This window comes from Macaca mulatta, chromosome 13 (assembly GCF_049350105.2).
Source record: "Macaca mulatta isolate MMU2019108-1 chromosome 13, T2T-MMU8v2.0, whole genome shotgun sequence".
Taxonomy (NCBI): domain Eukaryota; kingdom Metazoa; phylum Chordata; class Mammalia; order Primates; family Cercopithecidae; genus Macaca; species Macaca mulatta.
In genome coordinates this window covers 92,479,711-92,492,093 of record NC_133418.1, presented here as the reverse complement: position 1 = coordinate 92,492,093, position 12,383 = coordinate 92,479,711, and the positions used below count along the sequence as shown (strand labels likewise).

The following is a 12,383-nucleotide window of genomic DNA, read 5'->3' as shown; positions in this document are numbered from 1 at the left end:
TGGATACCTGAAACTGTAGCTAGTACTGAGCCATATATATGGTATTGTTTTTTTTCTATATGTACATACCTGCAGTAAAGTTTAATTTATAAACTAGACATAGTAAGAGATTAGCAATAGCTACTAATAAAATAGAACAGTTATGATAATATACTATGATAAAAGTTATATGAATGTGGTCTCTCAAAATATTTTATTGTACTGTACTTACCTGTGTTTGAACTGTACTTGACCATGTATAACTGAAACCGTAGAAATTGAAACTGCATATATGGGTTCTTAATGTTTAAAGGTTCCTACTTGCTGCTGTATCTAGGAAGTGTCTAAGAGCTAATGGTCAGTATTGACTGTTGTAAAGATAATGGTTTAATGCATAAGAAAAAATTTACAATGATCCATAGTATAATCAGTCCCTGTTATCTTTTGGTATTTTATAGAGCTAAGATTTTTTAAGTACCACACCAGGTTTAGGGTACAATTTAGACCTTGAGTAATGTCTTTACAATTTTTCTTTTAAAAAATTTTTCAGTAATGGCAAATGTGACCCATGTCAACCAGGATTTGGATCTGTTCTGTTGAAGGCTTTACTTGATAATATGTCGTTTTTACCTGCAGCAGCAACTGGTGGTATGTAAAATTAATCACAAATAGTTGTAGTCATATGGAACATCTCATATATATTACTTAGGATTATTTTGTAACTATGTTTTCTCTATTAAAGTTCACTTTTCTGTAGCTTATCTGTATTTTTTGAAGGGATTGATAGATTGTGGCTGGGTGGGCATATACTCCATCAATAATACTCCAAGGAAAAGATTGATGGGACAGTTACGTTACTATCAAGTCATCTTAATTCATAACTATTTTTCTGTACTTCATTACAATCATTGAGTTGTTTGGTTGTTTACTGACTATAACAGATCAGATGTCAGAAGCTAGAATTCCAGCATGTGCCAGGGAGGTGACATAAATAAGTAAAACGGTCCAGGTGTCACCGCACACACATATGTTTTGTGTGATTGGTAGGAGCTATGGCAAACTGGAATTTCCTAAAAGGGGCCAGTGTTGTTGTTGTTGTTTTAAAGCACCTGAGGACTCTGTGGAAATGCCTTTCAAGAATGAATGTAATGGGAGGTACAGAGTAGAATGATGGATACCAGAGTCTGGGAGGGTGTGAGTGGGATTTGAAGAGAGGTTGATAAATGAGTATGAACGTATGGTTAGAAGAAATAAGTTCTAGTGTTTGATAGCATGGTAGGGTGACTGTAATTTGTGGTATATTTCAGAATAGTTAAAAGATTTGAAATGTTCCCAATGCAGAGAGGTGATGGATATCCTAAATACCCTGATTTGATCATTATGCATTGCATACATATTTCTTTTTTTTTTTTTTTTTTTTTTGAGACGGAGTCTCACGCTGTTGCCCAGGCTGGAGTGCAGTGGCGCGATCTCGGCTCACTGCAAGCTCCGCCTCCCGGGTTCCCGCCATTCTCCTGCCTCAGCCTCCTGAGTAGCTGGGACTACAGGCGCCCGCCACCGCGCCCGGCTAATTTTTTGTATTTTTAGTAGAGACGGGGTTTCACTGTGGTCTCGATCTCCTGACCTTGTGATCCGCCCGCCTTGGCCTCCCAAAGTGCTGGGATTACAGGCTTGAGCCACCGCGCCCGGCCCTGCATACATATTTCAAAACATCACATGTACCCCCTATATATGTGCAATTATTATGTATCAAAAAAGAATGAATGTAGTTATCAAGTAGGAATTCATAAAGCAGTTCTCTAAAATACCACATACATAAGGTAATGAAGATTTTTAAAGATGCTTACTGTTTTTGCTAGTACATAGTGTTACTATGAAGGGCTACTAATTTGGCCTTTTAAGTCAAATTTTATTGATAGATATTTTTCACAATCTGTTTTATTAAAAAACAAACCATTCAGGCTGGGCACAGTGGCTCACACCTGTAATCCCAGCACTTTGGGAGGCCATGGAGGGAGGATTGCTTGAGGCCAGGAGTTTAAAAAAACAACCTATTCAACAAGTACCTCAGTGAGTTATGTATTTCATAAAGATTTCATGTTTGTGTAAAAAAAAAAAGCTTGTTCAGAGTTGTTAAAAAGTTATATCATTCTCTTAATTTAGATAAAGTGTGTTTATATTTACATGGAACATATTGTGGCTACAACTATTAACTCTGGAATAGAACATTTTGACTCAGTTGCTCATTACAACTAGTTACGATAGTCTCTAATGTTTAAAAGCTTCTTAAGGATAGTTTTAAAGTTAGGATGCTTAAATTTTGGCATGTATGTAGCAGTTAATAAAAAAAAGCAAAAATACACTTGTCATGATAATCTTTTAAGCAATGTTGATCTGTACCTAACACATTATAGAATAATTTTATTCCCCATTCATTCACTAAAATGGGCTATTTGAAGCTCACTGCCATCCTCTATTTTTGAAAAGTTTTGTACAGAGAAACAGTATTTCGGTAAGGATGGCTTGAAGGACCTGCAGTCTCCTCACTTTTTCAGCTATTTTGAAGTGTCCCTCAGAGTCATCTCACATTATTATACACCTAAATGCCTATGTTGATTTTATGAAACTCTTCAGAAATATTTGAAATTCTTAGTGTAAGACTGTGCGTCAGTGTGTTTATATTTTAAGTGTCCTCTTCGATCCCTCCAAGGAGTTGTCTTTGTAAATTGCCCATAAGATTTTTTTTCCAGAAAAAGGAGTATCTTTTTAGCAAAAGGAGGTATTCTGATAAACAGGTAATCTTAAATTCTCATTATTAGAGGAAAAGGAGGAAAAAGAAACATTTATTTTGTTGTTGTTGTTTCCAGGTTCTGTCTATTGGTATTTTGTCTTACTGAATTATGTAAAAGATGAAGATCTGGCTGGATGCAGTACAGCTTGTGCATCTTTGCTTACTGCAGTGTCCAGACAGTTACAGGACAGGCTAACGCCAATGGAAGCTTTACTTCAGACAAGGTATTTTAGTATATCTAATGATTAATAGCAGGCGTCTCTGAGTATGATCACGCCGTTGCAGAGAATTATTATTTTATATATATATGCTGAAAATAGTATTTTTCTTGCAAAAATGTTTAGTTTATACCTTACTTTTTCCACATGATAGTAGCCTGAGGTTTTATTTTCTTCTGTTTTCTCAGAAATTACTTTTTTTTTTTTTTGAGACTGAGTTTCGCTCTTGTTGCCCAGGCTGGAGTGCAATGGCGCAATCTTGGCTTACCACAATCTCTGCCTCCCGGGTTCAAGCGATTCTCCTGCCTCAGCCTCCCGAGTAGCTGGGATTATAGACATGCATCACCAGGCCGGGCTAATTTTGTATTTTTAGTAGAGACGGGGTTTCTCCATGTTGGTCAGGCTGTTCGTGAACTCCCAACCTCAGTTGATCTGCCCGCCTCGGCCTCCCAAAGTGCTGGGATTACAGGCGTGAGCCACCGTCCCCAGCCAGAAATTACTCTTTAACAGTTTGATAAATCCTTATGATAATTATTCAGAGGGCTAATTTTATTTAATACTGAAAAGTGGTATCCCCTGCTAATGGAAGAAGAATGTAATGTGTCTGTTTCTCTATGCACTTTATAGATGGAATTATGTGAATCACTTATTGTCCCATAACTAGTATTCTTCTACCTGCTACTTATATTTTAAAACTTGTAACATGATGAATTAAGCAATAGCAAAAGGTTAGATTTAAGTTCTTGCCTGATGGTCTACGTTTGAAGTAGGGCATTCCTTTATTTAGAGCAGAGATTTTAGAATTTCCTAGATTAGATGTTCTGATTTTGATAACATTTTACTCAAAGCCTTTGTACTTGAGGCTGTGTTGTAATGATTCAGGGGAGAGAATGGTGCCTGATTACCCTCGCTTCAGTCTGCAGGTGGCAGTCTTAGTATCTTAGTTGCCAGCTTATTGGAATCACATATGTTGAGTCTCTGGACAGTGTCCTTTAGAGTATAGATTGCAGGGAACATAGTTGAGATTCACTGAATTTGAGGGGTCAAATGTAGTCAGCATCTCCCTCTGCGCTGTTAGACTGCTTTTAAAACTAAGTAAAGGTAATTTGTTAATTAGATGGCTGAAAGGAAAATCGTTAGTGCATTATTTTGTTTTTCAGATATGGATTATATAGCTCACCATTTGATCCAGTCCTCTTTGATTTGGAGATGAGTGGCTCTTCTTGTAAAAATGTTTATAACAGCAGCATTGGTGTCCAGTCAGATGAAATTGATTTATCAGATGTCCTTTCAGGTAGTGATTTCTTTTATTAAAGGAAATTCTGAATGTTGTATCTTGGATTTAAGTTGCCATTTGACTTAACAGATTGTAGTCATGATGTTTTTTCTTTAGAAAACTAAAATTCCTTAGAACTTAACATATGAATCATTAAAATATTTGCTAGAAGTTCTTAACTTCCTCTTTCACCCTGAAGAAAATCCCAGTATATTAAAGTCATGTTTGAAAGGGTTGTGACTTTAATTTTTTGTTTCTGTTATGCATTTCATTTCACTGTGATTTTAATGCTTATATGAGACTATATAACATTTGATTTATTTGTTGTAGCCCTTTCAGTTTTATTTGATATATCTTTGCTGCCTTTATAAAGTTAAAAAAATTTCCTATTTCAAAAATACAAAATTAGTAATATATACTTACTGTAATAAATAAGGATGCACAAACAAAAGATAATTTTCTGCATCTGTCACTTTCTTGAGGTAAGCTTTGTATACATTACATACATCCTTTTATACTTTCTGAAGAATGTGTTTTTCGGATGTATGCATAACTATTTACATAATCTTTTTAAGTGCTAAAATTTACTGTCTGTTTTTGTTAGATAAAACAGTGACCATTTCATTTTTTTCTTCCATCTAATTACACTTACTACAAATGTTGTTAGGAAACAAAAATGTTAGAAAATTTGCAAACAGATTAATAACCAGATATAAATAAATTTTGAGGGAGAAGTTCAATTTTGTTGAAAAGTAACTTATGAGGTGTGATAAAAGCAAAATAAAAAAAATCAAATACCGAAATATAAATGAAATGTAAAATGCCTCAACCCCAACCTTTCCACCCTCTTAAGTTACTATTGTTAACTGGATGTTTAGCTATTTAAACTTGTTTGCTACCCGTATTTGTTAATATAGCTTCTAATGATAGATCATACTACACGTACCGGTCTGTCACTTGCTTTTTAATTACTTATGCTGACTTGGATATATGTTATTGCTGTATTTGATGCGTTAGGCTCTGATTGCCTTATGCCCATCTCACCATTTTCTGTCTTCTCTATCCAAGTGACGCATCAATTAGGCCATTGCAATTTATGATTGGAACTAAGAGGAGAGACTAGAATTGGAGATACCAATGCCTTCAGTATACCAAAAGAAGCAGTTAAATCTGTTAGGGTAAAAGTGTAAGGGAAAGACTGTAAGGTTCATTCCAAACTCTGAGGTAGTCAAGTTTGCAAATGAGTAAAGAAGACTCAGAACAAGGGATTTAGAAATCATGATATGTCTCCACTTTAATGTCTCATCATGTTGTTCCTCATTATTAATCTTTCTACAGCATTTGTTTTTGTTGTTCTTAATGGCATCTGTGGCACAAGACAGAAATGTGAGTGTCATTCTTGATACTTATATCTTTCTTATCTCCCACATTGAGGATACCACCATATGGCACCTATTTTTCCACTAGTGTACGCAGTTGTTCCTCTCTATCCGTGGGGAATTGGTTCCAGGACTCCTCGCGGACAACAAAATCTGTAGATACTAAAGTCCCTTATAAAAAATGGTGTAGTGCAGTTTGTATACAACTTACGCATATCCTGCTGTGTGCCTTAAATTGTTTCAACATCACTTATAATACCTAATACAGTGTTAATGCTACATGAGTACTTGTTATACTGTATTGTGTAGGGAATAATGACGAGAAAAAAAGGCTGTAACAGACTCAGCCATTCATTTTTTTCCCCTGAATATTTTCTGTCTGTAGTTGGTTAATCCATGGACACCAAACCCACAGATACAGAGAGCTGACTGTATTTCGAGTTTGTTCACTCTCTTACTTCTCATGATCACAAGTTACAGTCATCTTGAACCCAGACTACAATAATAGCTTTCACAGTGGTCTTCCTACATCTATTCTTGCCTCACTTCAGTATATTCTCCACATTGCATTGAGTGTGATCGTTCAATTACTTTACCTTTCTCCTTAGAATACTTCTCATGTCTTCCCATCTTCTGAAGTTCAGAGTTTGTAATACAGCATAGAAAATCCTAAATGATTTGACTGTCTTTTCCTTGCCACTTTATCTTGTGTCATTGCCCTGTTTAGTCTTCTTTGGCCCTGTGATTCTCAAAGTATGTTCTATAGACCCCCAAAGGGTTCCTGAGATCATTAAGGGGATCTATATGGTCATAACTATTTTGATGATAGTAGAATGATGTTATTTGTCTTTTTGATTTCATTGACATTTTTATCAATTGTGAAAAAACATGGTGTTATTCACTATGCACTTGTAATAAAAACGTCAGTTTCATTTTAAAATGCCCTTGATGCAGTAAAAATTATTAATTTTATTAAAATTTTAACCCATGAATACACATCTTTTATTCTGAGATGAATGATACATATGCATAGAGTACTTCTGTGGCATGCCAAAGTACCATGCTTGTTTCAGGGAATTGTGCAGTTGAGTTACAAGCTGAACTACTTGCTTGATTCTTGGAATACCATTTTTATCTGCAGTAATGACTGACAGACAAACTACGCTCATTTACACTGTGTTACTTGACAGTGTTTTTTGAAAAGTGAATGAGAAACATATCTCCCATAGTGAGCTTGATAGCTTCCCAGTATGTGGACTTTTCTCATGGGATCTGATATTAGAGAGTGTAATTTTCCAATATTGGATAATGAAATGTGTCAACATTTGGAATATTTGTATACAGTGGTGAACCAATATTTTCCAAATGATCAATGCAATGGTTTCACCATTATGTATGGGTAAAGTTCCTTAAAAGTATAAGATATATCAGCTGATCTTAATGTAACAGAGCTTGAGAAGTTCATTGGTAAGATTTCAGATACCACATTGTAACCTTTAAGAAATTACCACTTGTCAAGTTTTTGAATATGCAGGTATGTTAAAGTATTATTTTGCCAACTACATATTTGTGTTGGGCCAGATTTTTTCACCTACTTCTACTAAAATGACATATTACAACATGTCGAATGCAGAGGCAGGTAGGAGAATCCAAGTATCCTCTGATACTTCACATTTTAAAGAGATTTTTAAATAGGTAAAACATTGTCACTTTTTTCATTAAATTATTTTTGCTTCAGAGAACAGTTATTTTTCATCAAATTATGCTATTTTAACATTTAATGCGTTTATTATTAATTAATATTTAAATTTCACATCTTAAAATTTCTACTATGGTAAGTACCAGTAAAACAATGAAAACAAGAGCTCTTCAGGGTTCTTAATATTTTAAAGATATGTAGAGGGATCTTAGAATTGAGAACTGTTCCCTCTAGCCATATTGTTCTTTCAGTTCCTTAAGTGTGCCATGTTTCTTTACTATGGGGATTTCACTCATGTTCTTTCTGCATGGCTTTTCTCCCACTTCAAGGGAACAAATGTATAAAACTCTCTTATTCTTCCCATGAATGCCCTCATTTCATCAGAGAAACATTTTGTTATCCCATGACTTAGTATTGATTGCGCCTTGACTTACAAGTCCTTTAAATTTCTCTTAAGTAAAACCTTGCAGCTTAAAAAAAAAGTTGCGTTAATTCCTAATAATCACTAACATAGAATATAGTCTTCATGAGAACTGGGACTTATCCTTTCACTCTTCAGTCTCCCAATTCTTGTATTAAGTAAGTGTGCAATAAGCATTTTTCGGAACACATGTAAGGCCCTATGCTGACCCCCAATAAGACATTGGAAAACAAGGTTATGATAGTTTATTCTTGTATTTGACAATCCTTCAGCTGTTAATGACAGTTTTTATATCTCCCCATTCTTTTCATCTGTGAATTCTGTTTATATGAGTGCTAATTTAAAAAAAAAAAAAATTGAAGAGTAGTGCATATAATCCTTGCCTTCCCAAACTACATACACAGTCCTTGTGAATTCATTTGTGTTCTTCCCTCCAGTCTTCTTGCTGTGGTTTTATTGGTCATATAGTTGTGGCTACATGGTTTTTTCTTTTAAAAACTACTTATGCTAGCTTAAACTATTTTTGTGACTATGAAGTAGTGTGCCTTATTCTATAAAACTGATAATATGAACAAAATACAAGAAACAATGTATAAATCTTGTTAATATTTTGAAATGATCGTCCTTTGTTTTATGTCTTATACTTATGCAGTTGACATCATAGAATGTCAACTGCATATGTGATTTTACATATGTGATAGCTAATGTCAGTAGCTGATTTACTACTTTTTTCACCCCATTTGAAATTGAAATCACTTGTTACTAAATACAAGTTTCATGTTATAGGAAACTACCACTCATGTTTCTGTTAATGTGAAGGACTACTAAGTTGCTTTTATCCAAATCTGCTTTTGTAGCAGGGGAACTGGTGTCTGCTGTTTTGTCAGTTTTCTTAATACCATGCCCGTGATTCAAGCACTGTGTAAGAGTTGTGTATTTGTGTGTTCTAATTAAAATTGAAGTTGCAGCTGTAATTATTGTTATGACTATTGCTTTTTAAAAATTATCTTCACATATTATAAAACTTGTCTTTTGCCATTAGGAAATGGAAAGGTCAGTAGTTGCACAGCTGCTGAGGGTAGTTTCACATCTCTCACTGGACTTTTGGAAGTTGAACCTCTGCACTTTACTTGTGTGTCAACTAGTGATGGAACCAGAATAGAAAGGGATGATGCAAGTACGTTTACTGGTATATACCTTCTTTTATTATATACTTTATGCAGTAATAAAGTGATATTTATGTATTTAAATATTAGTTCTAATTATGTAATTTTCATTGCTGTTATGTTAAGTGGAAATTTATTTGTGGGAGAGACATTTGGGGGAAATATAAATTGTTTTATATTCTTTGCTAAGTCAGTTCATAGGTTTTTTTCCTCCCTGTACCCACTTAGGACACTGTCTTAAATCATTCTGTTTTTATGTGTATGCACTTTCAGAAATTTTTTAATTTGAAAAATATCAAATATGGTGAAAGTGGAAGAGTAAAAATAGACTACATGTTTTCTACTATGGAATGATGTTTTTGAGAAGGTTGATATGAGTAAAGAGGGAATACTGTTTTTCGAACTAGTTTAAAACTACCTTGAATATGTGATGAGGTACTATTTGGGTTTGTTGAATATGTAATGTTCTTGGTGTGTTAAATACCTTCACTTAAAAATTAAGTTTTTGACCATCAATCAGTGGAAACTTGTTTATTTTCTTTCTTGTTTTCTGTGATTTTTTTTCCTCCTCATGTAGGAAGATCGGTATTTATTTATAGTTACTTCTATTGCAGTATGAATAATAGAAGTCTTTCAATTAAGAAGATTGGTTTATGATTTTATGTCTATATTAGTCACTGAAGGGTTTGAATATTGTCTTAACGTGATTCTTCTGTTGATGGTTTTGTGTAATTGGGTACCATCTTAGTCTCCTCAACAGTTTTAACAAAAAGCAAAAATGGTTTGCTACAAAAGTCATGAAAAATTTAATCTTAGCTGGTTTCAGAATAGCAAGAGGTTTTAAAAGGAATTTATCAGTTCTTTATTTGAGTGTCTTTTTGTTAGGAATTGCCTTATGTATCCAATTGTGGAGGTAACTACTATGTGAAATTCAGTTTGTGTAGTGAATATGAGCTTTTTAGATAAAAACCTAATATTTCCTTTATATGGTGATTCTAGAAAGGTCAAAATTAATTTATATTTGTTTTCTTGGAATATAGAGTTATTTTGTAGAAACTTTTACACTTACATTAGAATAGAAACATGCCATGACAAAATTGCGCCACTGCACTCCAGCCTGGGCAAACAGCAAGATTCGTCTTAAAAAAAAAAAAAAAAAATTAAGTATCCTGGTTTGAGACAAGCCTGGTCAACATGGTGAAACCCCATCTCTACTAAAAATACAACAATTATGACTGGGTGTGGTGGCAGGTGCCTGTAGTCCCAGCTACTTGGGAGGCTGAGGCACAAGAATTGCTTGAACTTGGGAGGTGGAGGTTGCAGTCAACTGAGATTGTGCTACTGCACTCTAGCCTGGGTGACAGAGTGAGACTCCATCTCAGAAAGAAAAAGAAATTAAGTATCCTGGATTTTTATTTTATTTTAAGAAAATTCATGTGTTTGCGTAAGTAATGCTTTTAGAAGGCACATAATTTTTAAAAGATAAAAGGTTAGGTTTGAAGAAGTATTTCTCCACACTCCCCACCCATTTCTCCCCCTGCAAAGCAAGCAATGGAACCAGTTTCTTGTCTTTACAGAGGTAGTCTGTGTATATATATGCCACCACCTCTTTATTTCACCCAAAATGAAACTGCCTAAAGAGAGATTTTTATTAAATGTTAAGGCAAAGTGCTGACTAGTGATTATAAGGAGCTGAAAGATGATTGTAGTCTCTCAACTTCCTGTTTACTTTTTTGAAACATGTTAATATAATACCTATGCAGAAAAGTGCAGAAAATAATTGCACAGCTCAGTAGTTTATCATGGTACACATTGTCTATGTGATGACTGATAAGTAAAGAAAGAACTTTTCTAGCACCCCAAAGGGTGTCTTCATGACCACTTCCATTTATTTCTTCCTCATTTTCTCCAGAAGCTAAACATCATCCTTTTAGAGTAGTTACTTCTTGGTTTTTGTTGATTTCTATGAATAACCACTTAATGATGCTTTCTTGAATAGTGATTGAGTAAGGTCTGTATAACATAGAATTGCACATGTATGTATATTTGGTCGGCCTTCTTTTCAATCCTATGATTATGACATTAATCTATATCATTGCGTATAGACAGTTGGTTCTTTTTCGTTGCTGTTTAGAATTCTGTTGTCCGAATAAAACAAAATTTATGCGTCCACTATTGGTTTGTATACTGCTGATAGACATTTGAGTTGTTTCATTGTGGAGCTAATAGTACTGATGGATATACTTTTGAATAGGAATGTAGAAGTTGATTCACTGTCATAGGGTATTCATATATTCAGCTTCAGTAAGTAACTAATCTTTTTGCTGTTGGTTCCTATTTAAATGCTGTGGAGTCAAATACTCAGATTATTGATCTTGCAAATTTGTTGAGAATTGTAGAGGGTCTATAATTCTATAAATATTCCATCCATACTTAATAATGTTAACTCTGCACTTGTTGGTGAAGTGTGCTCTATATATCCTTTTGGTCAAGTTTGCTTATTGTGTTCTTCAGATTCTCTATCTTTACTGGTTATTTTACCTGTTTGTTTTTTAGTTAATGAGGCCAGTATGTTAAAAAATGGTAGATTTGTTTATTTTTTGTCATCAATTTTTATGCATTTTGAGACCATCATATAAATTTAGAATGGTTGTGAATTCTTGGAAATTTCTTCTATCATTATGAATTATCTTTTATTATTATTTTTTGAGATTGGGTCTTGCTGTGTTGCCCAGGCTGGTCTTGGGCTCAGATGCCCCTCTGCCCCTGTCTTGCAAGTACCTGGGATTGCAGGCACACACCACTGCACCTGTCATGAGTTATCTTTTTATCTTTAAGTTTGCTATTTCTCCTAGGATTTACCTCGTCTGATGTTTGCTTAGTTAACACCAGCCTTCTTTGACTGCTGTTTGTATGGTATATATTTTTCCATCTTTTTACTCTCAAGTTTTCAGTGTTTCCTTATGTTTTAGATATACTTTGTATAAGTGGCATGTAGTTGGATTTATTAAAAATCCAGCCTGATACTTTTGTCTTTCAGTGGGAGAGTTTAATTCAGTTACGTTTAATGTCATTAGTGATATATTACTGTTTAAGTCTGCCATGATTTTTTATATGTACTGTTCTATTTCTCATTGTCCTGATGGTTGGTTACATGCTTCTTTTTCTTCCTTTTCTGTTTTTAGGGTTTGTTATATTTTTTATTGGTCAGTTTTTCCGTTTTATTCTTGAACCATTCTTTTTTAGTAATTATATCATTGAGATCACAGTATTTACTCTGATTCCAGAAGTATATTTTTTTTCCATAATACATAATTAATTCCCATAATCCAGAATATATAGTCTGGATTCCAGAAGTATATATGAATTCCCATAATACATTATTATAATTTTTTATATTCAGTATTCACTTGAATTTACCTCATAATTCCATTCTCATTGCTTTTTATTCCTT

General features: G+C 34.1%; 1 protein-coding gene across 33 annotated transcripts in view; it reads left to right on the top strand.

The window, feature by feature from the left end:
• Nucleotides 1-12,383, top strand: part of BIRC6 (baculoviral IAP repeat containing 6) — a 255,908-nt gene that overhangs the window by 82,825 nt on the left and 160,700 nt on the right. For 17 of the 33 annotated variants that reach the window (XR_013402861.1, XM_077959771.1, XM_077959768.1 and 14 more), the window contains 4 exons: nucleotides 530-627; nucleotides 2,847-2,994; nucleotides 4,149-4,282; nucleotides 8,806-8,952. Coding sequence is in view for 32 of the 33 variants with exons in the window: in XM_077959771.1 (XP_077815897.1) it covers nucleotides 530-627; nucleotides 2,847-2,994; nucleotides 4,149-4,282; nucleotides 8,806-8,952 (527 nt within the window). In the remaining variant the exon portion in view is untranslated. The remainder of the gene's footprint in view (nucleotides 1-529; nucleotides 628-2,846; nucleotides 2,995-4,148; nucleotides 4,283-8,805; nucleotides 8,953-12,383) is intronic. The other 16 variants (XM_077959773.1, XM_077959772.1, XM_077959769.1 and 13 more) reach the window with 1 other exon arrangement.